At 39.4% G+C, this 18,099-nt stretch overlaps 1 protein-coding gene across 1 annotated transcript; it reads right to left on the bottom strand.

The window, feature by feature from the left end:
• Positions 1-331: 331 nt before the first annotated feature.
• On the bottom strand, positions 332-17,219 carry FGL1 (fibrinogen like 1). Its single transcript, XM_028099827.2, has 7 exons — positions 17,154-17,219; positions 14,652-14,832; positions 8,513-8,672; positions 8,164-8,261; positions 4,222-4,310; positions 3,617-3,804; positions 332-491 (listed from the first exon to the last, which is right to left on the bottom strand). The coding sequence occupies exons 1-7, from the start codon at positions 17,214-17,216 to the stop codon at positions 332-334; spliced, it is 939 nt and encodes a 312-aa protein (XP_027955628.1). The 5' UTR covers positions 17,217-17,219.
• Between the last annotated feature and the right edge of the window lie 880 nt (positions 17,220-18,099).

Here is an 18,099-nt window from a genome sequence, read left to right as displayed (position 1 = left end):
ATTTTTTCATGTGTGTTTTCAACTGCATGTATACTTAATTTAACACGTATTTACCCAAGACATGTTATATATTCTGTGCTTTTTATTTTTTGTTCAACATAAGTGCTTCTCATAACGTTCTGCACATAGGAATTCAATAATCTATATTTATTTGAAGAATACACATATTTGCTGCACTGACAGTGCATTACGTAATCAAGGTAAGTAGGAATGAAAAGTAGTACACATAACAATTACCATCATCTATAAGCCCGTGTATGTGCAGAAGTGCTATTTTTCAAATCACGTTAAACCTAGATGAATTACAGCAAGAAAGCCCACCAGGGAAAATTTAAACAATATTTGGAATAAAATCATTTGGCCTAATTTTCATAACCACAGATTGCAGCGAATACCACCATCCATGCCAGGTATGCCAGACAATCCCATTGTCCGTTTTAGCCACGTAGGGGCCGCGGTAGTATAAGCCATTCAGGTTTGCGGAGTGACACCTAGTGGGAAGAAAAATAAACACAAAACAGTCAGACTAGAAAAATCGCCTTCCTATAAAACCCTTTTTTATTGGCTCGCAGATGATAAAAACAAAAAACATTTTGACTATGAATCCTGCCATTTTTCAGACAAGAGAGTCTTGATTAATTTACCCAGTCTCAGGATACAACCCAGGTCACCTGTAGTGTCCTGTAAAAAAAGCATTTCTGCTCTTAATCGCTTTTACACAGAAAAAGGAAAAACAAGCAAACAAAAACATGACCTCGTCGCCGTGGGCCTTTGCAAGCAGGGTCAACAAAACCAGGTGTGGCAACGTGCTCTCTTGCCATCTTCCCTGGATCATTTGCTCGTATGTGTTCATCCATCTGCTGCCAAGACTTAGCTTTTGCACTGCAAACTCCCTTCCTCCCCTTTTAAAAATTGCCAGCATGTCCATTATTTTAACCTCAAGGGTAGGAAAACAAAACCTAAACCGCCATTTAAAGTTTTCCCAGCTATTAACCAATAATCGTTTGTCCGAGTTGCCCAGTTATTTTTTTAACACATATCATTCCAATCTAGATAAGTTGGTTAGCTTATCATAAATTTTAAAATGTCCCACTTCCTCCTTTAAAATCCATAAATTTTGCCCCTGATGTGGATAACTAAGCTTATGTGATAATTTACTGTGTATGTTAAGAATGAGTTGCTACAGATTTCTTGATTGAAATGAACAGATGGCAGATAATAGGATATAAGAAGAACATTCACAAGGGATAGTTCTGAAAAATCTATGGAAAGTACCCAGATTATTGAATCAAAAAAGCATAAAATTTATCCATAGATGCTGATTTTTGGCTTGGATCACTTAACCAGCTTAGTGATTTGCTCTTGCTCACCATCCCGACAGTTTCCTAATTTAACTGTACGTAACTGAAACAATGTAGGCTGACTCAACAAGTATCAAAAACCTGCTGTGGTTTTAAAACTGCATGGAAAGTAATGTTAGAAAAAAAACACTCACCACTGAGCCTCTGGAATATATATTTTGGCCCTATCTCTGATTTCTTAGAGGCATCTACTACATACACAATTTTTATCGGGTCTGTGATTTGAATCCCATTAAGAAAACTGCATGGTCAGCATAAAAAAATCTTAGCTATTCTGAGACCAATTCTCCAGCACCTTTCAGTTTCAGAGACAGCCTGAACTTGTAACTAGATGGGGAGGGAGATGGCTGGGATTCTGTCGGTGAAGAAGTAGCTGTGAGCATTTGCATGAGAAAAGCAGAGAAGACAGCCGCACTCAGCGACTGGTTTGCTATGTGGAGAAAGAACGTCTTACAGGTGAGGGATAATTGAAGTGCCAACATTTCGTGTAAGTTAGAACTTTAGGATGAAAAAAAATAGGGTAAGGAGGAAGAGGGTGATAGGTTTAAACAAGAGGAACAGGAGGCATGGTAGAAATAGCACCAAGCTTCTGGAACAATTGACTTTTTCTCCAGCGTTACTGATTTTCCACCTGTCCACACTTATCATCTCCTTTGGCTTCAAGCATAACGAAGGGTTCTTTGGCAGCCCCAGCTACTGAATTGCCTTTCTCTGTCATCTCTGAACCGCTATATCTAAAGTCAAGTAAATAATTTATTTGCCCATGTTAATATGTTGCTGATTGTCCTTTAGACTCAATAGCAACCAGTCAGCAAGGTAGGTTCATGGTAATGTTAACTGATAATGATTGTTATTTCTACACCTGATCTTAGCCAAAAGACCGAGAAGCGATGTTATTTCTATATATGGCCTTCTGTTCAAAATCAAACATTAAGGGATCCTGAAACTTAGTGAATTATGGATAAGTTTTACATAATGCTGATAATTTTTACATAATGCTAACTTAGAAGGACAGGAGGAAAAAGGAGGAGGAAGAGAAAGTGACGAAGATGGCCTCTTTTTACAACCACTTAGTTTCAACTTGACACACCACACTACCTACAACTAGCTGTCTCCATAAAATCTACAGCTCTAAAATCAGCACATCACAATAGCTGATGTTCCTAGGGAGAACTCTCATGCTTTTAGGGAAAATTAACATATGTCTTGTCTACCTCCATTTAATAAGATAGAGGATTGCAAAATACCTTGAAAGTACTTACATCACAAAAATAAAGTTAAAATTTGGATTGTGGAACTTAATGGATAATCTTCAATAATATGGAAAATCAGACACTCCAGAAACACTCACTTACTAAAGATTCCCTAATGGAAAATCTAAATGTCCAGACATTTTGAGGTGGTCCTTGTTTTCTAAAGAGAAAAGCCATTCAAAACCTGTGCACTGCCGAGCAGTTGGAGCACATCTGCTTTGCAGACATAGCAGACCCATCAGGTTATTTTTAAGGAAGACTGTATGAAGTTTCCATTCTTGCCTAAACTTTGTAATTACAACAAAGGGAGCTATCTGGAAACCATCTTGGGTGGAGAACAGTTAAATGAGTCAAGACTATCTGGCCTGGAGAAGAGAAAATATTGAGGAATACAATAAATATCTTCTCACCCATTGCCTGCAGGGTTTTGTTGAAAGGGAATTACAGTCGCTCTATTAACTACTGAGAAAAAAATCTGGCGAGATATAAGAAGGCAGATTTCAAGACAATAAAAGGAAAAACTGAGTACAATTGAAAAAATGGAATGAGCTAGCTGATAAAGTAACACGGAAGTATTCAGCCAGAGGGTGGAATTAGGTGTCACGAATATTGTAGAGGAAATTTCAAATTTCATATGATAGGAGAAGGCAAAGACCAAACTGGTTATTAGAATGCTGAAAATATTTCTCCTATATAAATGCTCTTTATAGCTTCACGTCAATTTGTGGCCAACTGTTTATGATAACTCACCCATAATTCAGTTTGCAAGCAGTCTTTGCATAAGTAATAATTTGATTTATTTCTATAACACCTTTCAAGCTTTATTAATGCACACAATGAACAAATCCTCAAAAATACTTCATCCCTGAAGAATTCTAATAAGGATGATTACTTAATAATACCAGTACTACAAAGAAGACAACATTACCTCACATGTTATAATTAATGCCCACCACTGAGATATCATCAACACCATCACAACTATGTTTATAAAATGCAAACCTGTTAAACCACCAGCCAGACTGATCTTCTTCTGCACAGTTTCCTTCATAGTTGTCATTATCTCTGTCCCGTGTGCTGAATTTCATTCTTTGGTGACTACCCCACCATTGCACCTCAGGATGAAGATTCCCTGCAAGGGAGTCTCCAGCTGTTCCAGAATATTCTCCGATATTCAGCTCATAGGAATTCTAAAGGAAAAGAAGCAACTTCCACTATCATTTGTCACTCTAATGTGTTTAGTGTTAATAATTAATGGCAATGTTAATAATATGTTTAATAAACAAAAGAACAGGTCCTACTGTCTGTCTTTATTTCCACTGAATTTAGGGTTTATATTTTATACATTAATTCATGATGTTACTATTTTTTTTAAAGATTTTATTTATTTATTTATTTGAGAGACAGAATGAGAGAGAGAGAGAGAGAGAGCATGAGAGGGGGGGAGGGTCAGAGGGAGAGGCAGACTCCCCGCTGAGCAGGGAGCCCGATGCGGGACTCGATCCCGGGACTCCAGGATCATGACCTGAGCCGAAGGCAGTCGCTTAACCAACTGAGCCACCCAGGTGCCCTAATTCATGATGTTACTTATTTGAAAATTTGAGTACCTTTTCATCTCCAACTTTGAAAAGTTTATATTGTGCATAACGGCTATTTTTTTCAAAATCTGCAAGGTCGATTTTTAAAGTATAGTCTCCTGAAAAAAAAAACAAGCAAGAATTATAGGATATTCCTGATGTGTGAGATGACGTTGATTTATTGGTTTAAAAACAACTCATGATTCTATTTTACTTAAACCATTTCCTTCTGCCATGAGTCAGTTTTCAAAGAATAAACAGTGACTCCATTGTATTTACAACATGAACATTTTATTGTGTATTTTACTTGAAAATAGCTAGAGACACAATGTTGAAGATGGAAATTTTCTACAGATCTATCACAGGTAAAAGCTAGTGCAATTTACTTGACAAAGAACAACAGAAAATAAGTCATTATTTAGTTAATAGATTAAGAAATCTAACAATGAGGGGCGCCTGGGTGGCTCAGTGGGTTAAGCATCTAACTCTTGATTTCAGCTCAGGTCATGATCTCGGGGTCATGAGATCAAGTCCTGCGTTGGGATCCACACTGGGTATGGAGCCTGCCTGGGATTTTCTCTCTCCCTCTCCCTTGTCCCTCCCCCTGCTCACACACATGCTCTGTCTCAATCTCTCTCTCTAGGAAAAAAAAAAAATCTAACAATGAAAGAATAAATAGAAGTTTTAAGAAGTTTAAACATTTATCTTCTTTTTCTTACTTGCAGTAAGAATGTTGATTTTTTTTAAAGATTTTATTTATTTATTTGACATAGAGAGAGAGGGAACACAAGCAGGGGCAGAGGGAGAGGGAGAAGCAGGCTTCCCGCGGAGCAGGGAGCCTGATGCGGGACTCGATCCCAGGACCCTGGGACCATGACCTGAGCCGAAGGCAGCCGCCTAATCAGCTGAGCCACCCAGGCGCCCCAAGAATGTTGGTCTTAAAAAGTAAATAATAATTGAACTAGTTGGTATCCTCAAGTGATCTTCTTTTCTCCATTGTCCCATCACTTGTGAATCACAAAGACTATTCTTTCTTGAAAAACAGAACTATTATCAGGAACCAGAAAGTTATAAATCAAACTGTTAGATAATGTATGTTCTATCCTCCTACTTTGATGAATAAAACTTCACAATGACATATAAGACCGGGTTTGAATTTAGTATCTTAGTCTCCTTGGGGTTCCAAGCCGGAACATGGAGGCCCAGGGAGAGAGACCCTCTGGACCCCATCACACAGCTCTCACGTATGGTTTGCCTCCTCTTTTCCTATCCCTATCTCTAGCTCCGTCATGCACAGAAAGGGGCCTTGTCCGCATTTGTGCACATTCCAGGCTGCACATCCAAGCTCTGTTTATACCCACGCTAAAAGCTGTTGCTTTGCCTCCCCTCAGGCCTAGGGGTGTGCACACCAGCGGCACAATCTTCTTAAGGGGGACAGATGAAAAGAGGCATAAGAGGCATGAACAGGTCCTGGAAGCAAGCTCAGGGCTCTTCGGACAGGGAATGCTGGATTGGTCCTTACTGAGTGGGGAGGAGTATGGGCTTCCGCTGGCTTTGGCGCTCTAGCCCCACAACCTCTTCCTCCCAAGGAGCCCTCTACTGTGGGATTCTGGGAGAGACCCCTCTAATCTTATCGAAAGGCAATAAAGTTTATTTGAGCCAAGATTGTGAAGTGGATGAGAACAGTAAGGTAGGCTAAGTTAACTCTCCTAAAAAATACTTTACATTGTCAAAGAGATATGAAGTCAGACTCAATGTGTCAGGTAACCATCTTCATATCTTTATGGTCAATAAGTAAATAAAAATGCAATTACAGACCATTTCTAAAGTAATGTTATTGCAAAATTTCCAGTCAAAAATTGTGTAACGGGAACAAGGCTATTTTCAGAGGAAATTTACTAGCCTTAAGCTCTCACAATTACAGAATTGCAAGGGCATGGGTTTTCCTTGGGATGATGTGATATGTGGTTGTGAAGCCTGGAACTGACAAATACACTTTAGCTGTCGTGAGAGTAGGAGCCTGAACACCAATCAAAACATGAAGGGGAAGGAGATGTGTTGGCAACGTGCATCTGCGTAAATAAACATTTAATAATAATCTGACAAATAATTTTGAACTTTGTGTATTTAGAAGGAGCCAAGGGTTACTTCTTAGAGTTTTCATAGTTTGAATAAGAAACCAGATAAATATTAATGTGCAAAAAAAGCAGGTGTGATAAGTGTTATATATCTATCATAAAACACTCTGAAGTAGGAAAATAAATACGTCGAAGGAAGGGAAATCTTATGTAAATTTAGAGAGCATTGATCACAAGAAGGACGAGCAAAGAAAGTATCAGGCTTAAAGGATTATCTATCCTCTCTAGCTATTATTCTGGTGTCTCAAAGATCCCTATAGTTATAATCCAACTTATGAATTATGAATATAGAAACACCAATCACTTTCCTTAACTTGGATGAAAGAAGCAAAACCTTGCTTTTATGTTTAATGCATTGCCAGTGGGATATAGCATGCCTTCCTGAGCAATACAATTGCCTTTTATAAAACATTCTGAATCAGATCTGAGTGGGATTGCCTGCATTCTCAGACTTACATTTGAGGCAAGGAATGCAATGAGCTGGAATAAATGAACATGGGAAAGAGAAGCTTAGAAAATTCATCAAACTAATGATATTTTAGACAATTATTGAACCCTAGTAGAAGATACCCAGGCAGTACATAAGACACAGGGGAAATTGTACAGATGGCTTCAATCTGAAATGTGTCAATAAAATGGCTCAGTGGATGGATAGATATGTGGTTAAAATAATAAAAACAGTAAAATGTTAGTCTGGAATCTAGGGGTAGGTTGACTCTTCTTTTAGTTTCGCTGTATCTTTGAAATTTCTCAAAATAGAAGCTGAGGGGGATGGAGACAGAGACATTTATTATGGTATTTGATTGCAAGAACAACCCCAATGCCCCAGTTGTTTGTCTCAACTTTTGCAATACGACTTTGTAACTCCTTCCATTAAGTCCATTTCTCTCCCCTTGAAATGTGCTGGTCCAGTGACTTTTTTTTTACCAGGAGAAGGCAATGAAAATGACCATGTGCCAGTTCTAAGACTAGGTCTCAAGCAACTTTCGTACTTGCCCTGTCTTTTTTGGAACTCTGCCTGAGCTACAAGAACAAGTCCAGGCTGGCTACCTGGAAGACGAGAGACCGTATAGAGCACAGCCCAGTCGTTCCGTCTGAGGCCAACCTACAGCAGCCAGCCTCCCGCAAACCAGGAATTTGGTCACAGAGCCATGAGCAAGCCCAGCCGAGATCAGCAGCCCTGGTGAGCAAAACTGCCCCCACGCACAGCTTGTACATTTGTGAGCGATAATAAATGGTTCTGACTTTAAACCGGTAAATCTTGAAGTGGTTTGTTACATACTATTATCGTGGTAACAGATGGCTGACCCAGTATAGATATTTCGAGGAACTCGAGGCATTAAAAAAAGAAGGATGATGACATTCCATTTCCTTTCCGGAAATAGAAAATAAATATATGAGAAATCTCCCACCCCCAGTGAAGATCTAGTTTCTTTGCCTCTGGTCCTAGTTTTAAGTGGCCACATTGAATAAAGGGGATTATTGCCCCAAAGGGATCCTTGCCATCTGCACAACACAGCAGTTACTGAATTGGTTCCACTGCCTATGGTTTAGTGAAAAACATTTCATTTTATTTTATTTATTTTTTGAAGATTTTATTTATTTATTCATGAGAGACAGAGGGAAAGAGAGAGAGAGAAGCAGAGGGAGAAGCAGCCTCCCAAGGAGCAGGGAGCCCGATGCGGGACTCGATTCCAGGACCCTGGGATCATGACCTGAGCAGAAGGCAGACGCTTAACCATCTGAGCCACCCAGGCACCCTAGTGAAAAACATTTTAGTGTGTTTTTTTTTTTAATTGTACTTCAAGTGAATTTGATAACAGGCAAACCTTACCTTGTATGGTCAGTAAGTGGAGATTTTTATTACCCAGCCAATATTCACCATTTTCCTGAACAAAATTTCCAAAGCCATTTTCATAGTCATTCCAGCCTCTAAAAAATACAAAGTGAAAGCTGATTTTAGCAAAACCCAAAAGGACCTCTGTAGTAACCAAGGTGCCCACCCCTCCCAACTACCACCCCCACCCCCAACATTTTCTCAATTAGTAAATGCACTTTCAGTAGTCTTACTTAGAGAGTGAAATTCTAATTATAGACCTCAGGATATAATAAAAAAAGGCTTAACTTGTTATGAATCTCACACATGCTACTCCAAATAAATCCTTATGTCATAATTAGCACACCTGTTAAAGTTCTCACTGCCATCAGATCGTCTCTGAATTACAGTCCATCCTCCACCATCAGACATGTCACAGTAAGCGGAGAATATTGTTGGGCTCTGGAGAGGTTTGATTTTGTAAAATCCACTGCGCTTATGCCCATCATTAAAAATCTCTGAACAGTCTGTTTGCAAAACAAGGTAATGTAACATTTGTTATATGTCTTATGTCTCCCCCCCCACCCCCCACCCCACATGAGAGCCTCTGGATAAGATTACTCAAAGCTAGTGGAGACTGATAAACCCATGGTGCAGATAATCAGCTTTTTTAAATTGCACCTTGGACATCTTCCAGTAGATATTAGGAAAGTCTTGTTTCCTTTCCTAGTATTTAATTATCATCTGACTCCTTGAAATGATGAAAATAAAAGAGGTATTTGGTTTCTCATTTCTCATCTCTATGGAAAACAATTTAAAAATCACATATGTTCAGTTAATTACAGTATATTTAATTGGAATTTATAACCTGATCTGACAGAATAGTAGAACTTATCTCTCCTAGGAAGCTAAAATGAAAGTAGAAATATAACCTCGAACAAATAATTTAATATGGGTTATCTTGACTTAGAGTATTATAAATCATTCTGAACATCTGGAGATTGATTCAAAATAGTAATCTTCTTGTTAGATTCTTATAACCTCCCAGTCTCAACAGATTCTTTTACTGGCCCACTGAAATTTCTAACAGTCCATGCATTCTTAGATGTTTTTGCTAAAAACTGCAAGCTTCTGCTATTCTTTTTATTTCTATGTTCTTCTTCGCCATGATATTTCTTTAACTATTGGAGCAAACATAGGCACCAATTTGTCACCAAAAAGTAACATCTATTTCTTAAATTACTTGAGGGTAGGATAAATTAATAGCCACTGGGTCTCATCTAGGCTGATACGTACACACTTAGAGAATATGGCAAGTATGGACTTCACTCTTGTTTCAAGGCCTAGGAAGCCGTTTAAAGGTTGGTTGAAGTAGTGGCCGCAAGAAAGAGATGATCTGAAGAATACCTAGTTACAGACTTTTGAGTAAAAACCCTATAACTTAACATTATAGCTAACTTTCATTCTTGAAAAGAAATCCTTTTTTGGCAATTAAATAAGAAAAAAAGCATTACCGAAAATCAGTTCAGTGTTGTTCAAAAGCTTACATTTTGTGGTCAAGTAAGTTGTACAACACTTTTCATTAAAGTAAGCAGATTTTAACCTTGTTAAGGAAGGAGCGCTTTGCTTCCATATAATCTCCTACCAAAGAACTGAATAGTAAAAACTCCAAAGATTCAGACTATTTTCCAAGCAAATATGGAAATGATTAGCTATAACTTTTTCCTCTGGAAAACTTTGTGAATATAGCATTTGCAGCCAACATTTTCTATTTGTTTCTATTTTATGCCAACTGCAAGTTTGTGTTTTTAAAAAATTTTTTCCTTCTTCCCAGAGGAAGAAACCAAACACAACTTAAATTCAGAGGAAAGCTTTCAACTTAAAAAAAAAAAAGCAAAATACACCCAACAAGTAAAAACAAACAAACAAACAAAAAACATCAAAAAGCACTAGTAGCAAAATTGTTCATAAAAAATAAGTTAGAAATAAGAAGCCTGCCTTGGGGAAATGTAACTTATACTATGACAGCAGGAAGTTCAAGCAATGTAGGGTGTAAAACATTAACTAGGTATTTATAATGTTTTCAAAATGTTTCAACCCACTCAAGTCTCTGGAGAATAGGCAGGCAAGGGCAAGGTTAGAAAGCTCTGTGCTCATGGGAGTTTAAAAAACAAAAAGGGATTTTTGGATACTTATATAATACTAGAGTGAGGCCAAGATTTCCTGCCCTCTGACAAATACTGCACTAAACTGGATGAGGTGAATACTTTCTCTGATCATGGAGAAAGCAAGCCATGTTGGAAGGCTGAATTGTTTAAGCTTCACAAAGTGACATGACAGCCTGCCAAATGGACTTCCCTCTTGTCCCAGAATGGTGGCTGAGCTCAAGGCTGAGAACCAAAGTCATTCTAAGCTCAAAGAAAGGCCAGCATGAGCTCAGCGGCCACTCAGGGGCATGCTGGGAAATGCAAGAGCTCGCCCAGCTATAGTCATTCTCTGCCCCCAGGCAACATTGAGAAGGAAACTTAAAAGAAGAAAGGATGTTGGTCCCTTGGAGAGGGCAGGATTCTTGAGGGGTAGGGTGAATAGTTTTTGGTTTTCTTTTTTTTAAGTTTTCCCCTGTGAAAACAAGGGGGAGAGTATATAATAATGTGGATAGATGGCTGACATTCATTGAGTGCTTCTTTTGTCCTAAATGCTATTGTAATCATGTTACATGTGTTAACTCTTACAACAAAGAAACATTCTTATCATTCCCATTTTACCGATGAGGAATATGAGGGCCATAAAGGTTAAGTCACTTGCCCAAAGGTTACAGCTAGCAAGATGGGCAGTGGGAATTTGAAACCAGGCTTCAATGCTTCTACTGTGTATGAAGAATATGGCACAGATCTATTAACTTCTGGGTTTTTGTTTTTTAATGTTCTATCCAAAACAAGAAAATGTCTATCACCTATCCTATTATATGTGCTATCATGTTATAAGACAGACACATACACACACTACAATGGTTCGTCTAGACCCTGTCCACATGGCTCTTCCATCCAACTCCTGCTCATACAGTCAGTCTTCCTCTGACCTTGGTAGTTCCATTTCCTAGGGACTGATTTCTGCCTTATTCCTTGGTGACTTCTTGTTTCCTGAGGTCCCCACCCAGCACTCCTGCCATAGGGATTGGAGTTTTAGCTCCTAAACCTCATTCTTCCCATGACTGGTTGCACAGTGCTTGTAACAAACATCCGATCACCTGCCTCCTGACATGACCGGACACTTGAATCTGTGTTCACAACCTGCTCAGATCGTATCTGAATAGATAACCCTGGGTTTTGAGCTTACTTTGGAATTTGGAATAATGATACTTCTCTTACCTCCACAAGTTCCTTGACCTTGAGATTAGCTGTGTACCCCTTTTGGAATCACAGAAGGTGCCAGCAGGGTTGGCTTCTTCTGAACCCTCTGTCCTTTGGCTTACAGAGAGCTACCTTCTTGCTGTATCCTCATATGGTCTTTCCTCTGGTACCAGTGTCCCTGGTGTCTCTTCTGATAAGGATACTCAGATTGGTGGGTCCCATCCTAATGGCCTTATTTTAACTTAATCTCTTCTGTTAAGGCTCTATGTCCAAATGGCCATATTCATAGACATTAGAGGTTAGAGCTTCAACATATGAATGGGGAGGGTACGACTCAGCCCATAAGACAAAGTCATCTATCAAATGGTCATTTGGCCATTCTGGTTACCCCCTTCTCTGAATCAACCCTCTTATCAGCAATGATTGGCCTAATTAACTTACTGAGATCCTACTCTGACATCTGTACCTTAAATTTTCCACAGTCTCAGGATAGGTAGCTAAAGCCTGCTACGTGGATAACTGACCACATTATAATTAGGCCCCAAACGTCATCGAATGAAAAGGGTATTGAATTGCCACAATACCCTACCTCCTACCTGAAAAGAAGCAAAGCCTTCTACTAGGTGACCTCAGCCTGTGAGAAGAAATTTGGGGAGAAGCCTGACCTGATTCTAGTCTTTTTTTTTTTTTTTTTAAAGATTTTATTTTTATTTATTCGAGAGAGAGAGAGAATGAAAGATAGAGAGCACGAGAGGGAAGAGGGTCAGAGGGAGAAGCAGACACCCTGCTGAGCAGGGAGCCCGATGTGGGACTCGATCCCGGGACTCCAGGATCATGACCTGAGCCGAAGGCAGTCGCTCAACCAACTGAGCCACCCAGGCGCCCCTGATTCTGGTCTTGAACAATCTCATCCACATCCATCAGCAAAAGCACAAACCCTTTTCAGTCCTGTAGGGGTTCTCATGTAATTGCAGCCTAAATTCTCATTTAATCGGAGTGGAACCTAGGCACTATATGTAGACAGTTTCCCAGGGGTCACTGCCTTTCTGCACATTTTGTAAGCAGAGTTCATGTTCTGGACTAATTTTTTCAGGGATGTTTGTATAGTAAACAGCCTTGGAAGATGACAGGTTAGTCTCTGTCCACTTTCATAACGATAATGTCTCTTGCAAAGGAGAAAAAACTGGGCCAATTTGCTTGTAACCCATAATAAATAAAAGATTGATGTTTCCTAAGCTCAGCGTTCCTCAACTGTGACACAGCCCACTGCCTGCACATTCTCCACCTGGATTACTCCATTTTGCTCCTTTAGTACTTGCAAGCAAGGGGTATCGGTACAAACATGAAGACTCCTGACCCGGGAGTCTTCTTCTGACGGCATCCGTGAAACGGTGGCAGGCTAACTTGTTAGGCTGCAAAGAGAGTAAAACCTCAGACCCTTCATGGCGCTTTTATTGGCTTCGGCATTTTACAAGGTCACCAGGTGATTCCAGCGGCTAGCCCCGGCTCAGAATCACAGTCTTCAAGGAATTTCTACTGATTTTGCTTTTTGTTCGATTGCTTTCCTGAGCCTTCTTTCACTGTCTTGCCTAATCATCACTGTGGTTCTCTCCTTAGGTTCTAGTTCCTGGTTCTTTGCCCCTAAGATTGCCTCAGATGGTGCCTTTGTTTCCCAAGCCTATTTGTGCCAGAGCTGGCTTTGGTTCCGCTTTGTTCCATGCCGCAGAGCCATGGGCCACCCTCATGCTACCTCCAATCCCTCTACCACAGGCCTCCTTCCAATCCCTAAACAGGGGAGGGGCAGTTGGACTCCAAGAATCAAGGGTAAGGGATCACGTAGTCAGACAACAGCGTGTCAGGAGCCCCTAGACAATAGTCTGACCAGAAAGAGATTAGGTTCTCGGTAAAGAAAGAAGGAAGCATTTTGTTGCAGCCTAGTTTCTAAAATTCTCACAATCCTTATATCCTACACTGATGAGTATATTTAGAAACACAAAATAAAGATGTCTCTATTCTATCAGCCTGGAATCTCTTCAGCCTTTACAGTTTTTCAGTTACAGTCAGATCTATTTTGCAACTTATATTTGCTTATCTAGCGCTTCCTGTCTCTATGTACTCCCTTGCTTTCATTCATAAATGTGAGGCTCTATTATATTCCAGGTACTCAAATAGGCAAGAGGGAAGAAAGAATGATGAAACATCATCCCAGACCTTTCAAAGTGCCTGGTTAATTGATCAGGACAGATGCATAGACAAAGAAATTATAATACATCATGGGAGACGCTAGAGCAGACATAGGAACACAGTGCTCTAGATGGCATCCTCATTTCTGACAACTGTGGTTTGTTTTCTTTAAAAGATGCCTGGAGGAAGGCGAGTGAATAGTTTTCTATAAGGAATAATGCTATGTGCAGTGATAAGCGCAATGTGTTGACAGTCGAAGATCATTTAGTTTCCGGGTGGAAACACTGACCCAATCAAAAGGAAAATTACCAAACCATAAAATATACATGTAAACACAACTCTTGTATTTCCCTAAATAATTGTGATCCTTTTTTTTTCTAAAGGTTTTATTTATTTATTCGTGAGAGACAGAGAGAGAAGCAGGCTCCCAAGAAGCAGGGAGCCCGACGCAGGGCTCGATCCCAAGACCCTGGGATCTTGACCTGAGCCGAAGGCAGATGCTTAACGACTGAGCCACCCAGGCACCCTGTGATCCTTTTTCTTTTCCTGTCCTTTTATTCTATTACCTTATTTACTACCCTAAAGCACATAAGGGTTTCAGAGGGGAAAACTGTATAAATGTAACAAGAAATGACACACAAATAAAAACAAAACTCAACTGTAACATTTCACAAGTATCATCTGTTATTTACACACCAGTATGTAAACAAGCTATTGTCTTTGATCTCTCATTAAACTATAGAAGCTCTGAGATATTTAGCATTGGTATTAAATATCCCCTGCAGAGATTAGAGAGAGAAAAGGATAAAATGTGGTAGAAGACATTTAAATTTGGTATAATGTTTCATGTTGCTTGTTATTGGAATAGGAAAACTCTTTAGCAAAATCCGAAGTACCAAATATTGAGCACTCCCATTGCACATGGGTGTATATTATAAGTTCCTAAAGCCCATAAGAAAAATAGGTTCTGACCTGCATATTGCCTCTTGCCTCCAAGGTCAATGACATTATTCTCCTCTCCTTTATCAAGGAACTGGATTTCTTTCTCATGCAAAAGCTGTGTGATCTTGACCTGTTGCTGCTTGACCCGCGTCTCAAGCAAGTGCACCTGGGCTCTGAGCCGAGCCTGCTCCTGGAGACAGTTCTCAAGAGCCTGCAAAGTGATGTGCATCTCATTCTCACTGGGAAACAAAAGCTCCTAACAAGTTGGACAAATTAATGATTCAATTTTGTCCCTGCCCCGCATCGGGCTCCCTGCTTGGTGGGAAGCCTGCTTCTCCCTCTCCCACTCCCCCTGCTTGTGTTCCCTCTCTCGCTGTGTCTCTCTCTGCCAAATAAATAAAATATTTAAAAAAAAAAATCTGTCCCCAACTCCCATTTCCGAATATTATTCTAACCAGAAAGTGGTTTGAAAACTCTGGTACTATTTGTTGTTTGAAGAGTAAGTAATTATGGCTACGGTAAAGTGCTTGAACTAAAAAATTATATATTAATATAAAATAATCTGAATGACTAAGCTAAGAGCCTTAAATTCGTCTCATTCGATCTTCATAATGACTCCAGGAGGGAGGAATTGTCTCAACTCTAGTGAGGCAACTTGCTCAGGGATTTTCCAGCAAGTAGGAGGAGTCAGGATTCAAATCCAGTTAGAGATCCCTACTCTCAGTCTCTTCGTGATACCACCAAATGCTTTCCTGACAGTAAAGTTTTAATGGCATCATTGCACATTGTTAGTGTGTCAATCCCTAAAATAAACAAGGCTTTGGTATGACCTTCTGGTATTAATGTCTTAAAAATTTAATGGAATACTTATAATCTGATGACATGTGTTCACCTTTATAAGGGATGCAGGTTTAGACTCTCATATCCCTGAATATCTCACCCACTTACCTGTGCAAATTCTAGTGAAGTCACTTTAACTTTTTGCTTATTGTTTTGTTTTTCCCTCAATTACTTCAGAAAGGGATGGGAGGAGGCTGAGTTTTCTAATTAGGTCATTTATCTTCTCTAAAAGGGCAAAAAACCCAAGAATATTGGATGCAAGAGAATCTGTCAGCTCCTTTCTAAGCTGGCGTCTGATAACCTTTCAGAGAGAAAGGAAACATGGTGGGGAATCAACTGGGAAGATGAGCTGCAGGGTTGGGGCTTCTGGAAGAGGTATTGAGACAAGAAGCTTCAATAAAGTCTTTGAGTACTAGTTACTGGAAGTAGAGTGGGGGAAAAAAAAGGACAAAAGACTCATTTTTGCCATTTTTCCACTTTTACCCTGACATCTGTATTTGCAAATTACGTCATGATCTCCCATGATAAGTGTAAATGTTCACTTCTGAGAAATTCTGAATTTTCATGAGTGATTGCTTTACACTACTACTTTATACACATCATTTCCTAAAACAGCCATCAGACAGATTTCTCAATTTACAATTGCCTTTCGGTTCCTATCTTTATGTACTGCCTTATATTCATTCCATAAATAGGAGGACCCGCTACATTCCAGGCCCTCTGCTAGGTGGTCAGAACTGCACAGCTAGACACCCTATTTGGGACAAAGAGCTACACTCCCTTCCTATGAAGACCTGTACTGTGAACACAGAAATTCAGCCACCATATTGGAAGTCCCATAGCAAGAGAATGGGGAAGTGGTGGTCCAGGTCTTCTCCTATTTCCAAGACTGAGTCACTGAGTCTCCCCTGGCTATTGCTCGAGGACCATTTCTTATTTGCTCTTGGTGCTCTCTCCTCGACACTCCTTGGTTTTTCTACTCTGAATTATTTGCTTAGCTCTCTGATTCCCACCAGTCTAAAAAATGAACAGCAAGAACATTTCATGGTGTCTGGAATCCTGTGCTCCTTTCTAATAGGTGGAAATTGGTTGTGATAGTGTTAAATATAGTTAAATATAGTTAAATATAAATTGCAGCGTGCGATTTAAAAATAGCTGAAAGTACAGGGCAAGTATCTTCAATCATTATGAGACCACATGCACAGTTTTAGTGAGCTTATTTAAAATTTAGGAGTTTCCACTGTCCCAGAACTTTGAATAAATGAGTACTTTCTCCCTTTTATTTATTTATGAATGGAGGAAGGCATGAGTTCATTGTAATTACTTTCAAATTATTTGTTCAGTTTACACTAACAGTGTTCAATACTGGAAAACTCAATATTGGGAAAGCCCCTAGGTCAATTTTAATTACCATGGATAGTTTTAAGTTTCTAACATTATTTAACTACCCAAATAGCCCCCAGTAAATTCAAAAAGGTTTTACTTATTTATTGTGAAGACTAGTTTTTACTTTGAGAAGGAAAAATTGCATCACTTGTAAGTGCCTATTATATGGCAGGTGCTTCCACAAACCTTTTTCATATTTTTCCCTTAGTTATTTTTTTCAGCAACAAATTACTAAAGGTTTTCTGCAAAATAAAAGAAAATTCAGGTCAAAGCAGGTATTATAAATACATAAATAAATGAGCTTACCCAGCTTTCCCTGCACATTACCAGAATGGTGGTGACAAGTATGAAACTGAACATCTTCGCCATTTTTCCCACTGAAACAACTACAAGAACAAAAGAAATTTCATAAACTTCTTTACTGTGAATTTTTCACGAGATGAGTGTTGAGTTCAGGTTCAACGTGATCCAGGATGTCGGATGCAGCTCCATCTCTAGTCTGAAGGTCTTCAAGGAAATTCTCCTGGATTTTCCCATGCTTCCCTCACACAGAATGATGCTCTCTGTTACCTTAAGTAGGATTGAACCTGTTCAATTGCAGAAATAAAGGAACTCTGCCTCTCCTTGAGTGTCCTAATGGTAATGTGCTGCTTGTGCAGACAAAGCAAAGGCTCTGTAAAAACAAAGACCTGGCTCCATGTTTTGGCTGAGCCACTTCCTAGTTGTGTGCCCTCAGGCAACCTACTAAAATGCTCCTGATTTGTAAATGGAAATCATAATTTCTACTTGACAGGACTGTGGCAATTTTGACCTAATGCTTTTAGATACCCTGTCATAGGATAAGTGCCTAAGGAACAATAACTCATTTTGTATATGGAAGACTGCTTTTATTTTTAAAAGAAGAAAGAAAAAAATGACAACTATAGGATGTGATATGCATTGGTTTTCTTGATGTCTTAATGGATAGGCAAGCTACCAAGGTGATATAAATCTCTAAGCTCTGTTTAAAGTCGTAGAGGAAAACTCACTTTCCCACTTCTTAAGATTATTTTTATTTTTTTATTATTATTTTTAAAGATTTTATTTATTTATTCATGAAAGACAGAGAGAGAGAGAGAGAGGCAGAGGGAGAAGCAGGCCTCCTGCAGAGCAGGGAGCCCGATGCGGGACTCGATCCCAGGACCCTGGGATCATGACCTGAGCCGAAGGCAGACGCTTAACCATCTGAGCCACCCAGGTGCCCTTAAGATTG

This window comes from Eumetopias jubatus, unplaced genomic scaffold (genome assembly GCF_037043125.1).
Source record: "Eumetopias jubatus isolate StellerSeaLion01/CBP00866 unplaced genomic scaffold, mEumJub1_p1.0 scaffold_2, whole genome shotgun sequence".
NCBI lineage: Eukaryota > Metazoa > Chordata > Mammalia > Carnivora > Otariidae > Eumetopias > Eumetopias jubatus.
This window is presented reverse-complemented; position numbering and strand designations above follow the sequence as displayed.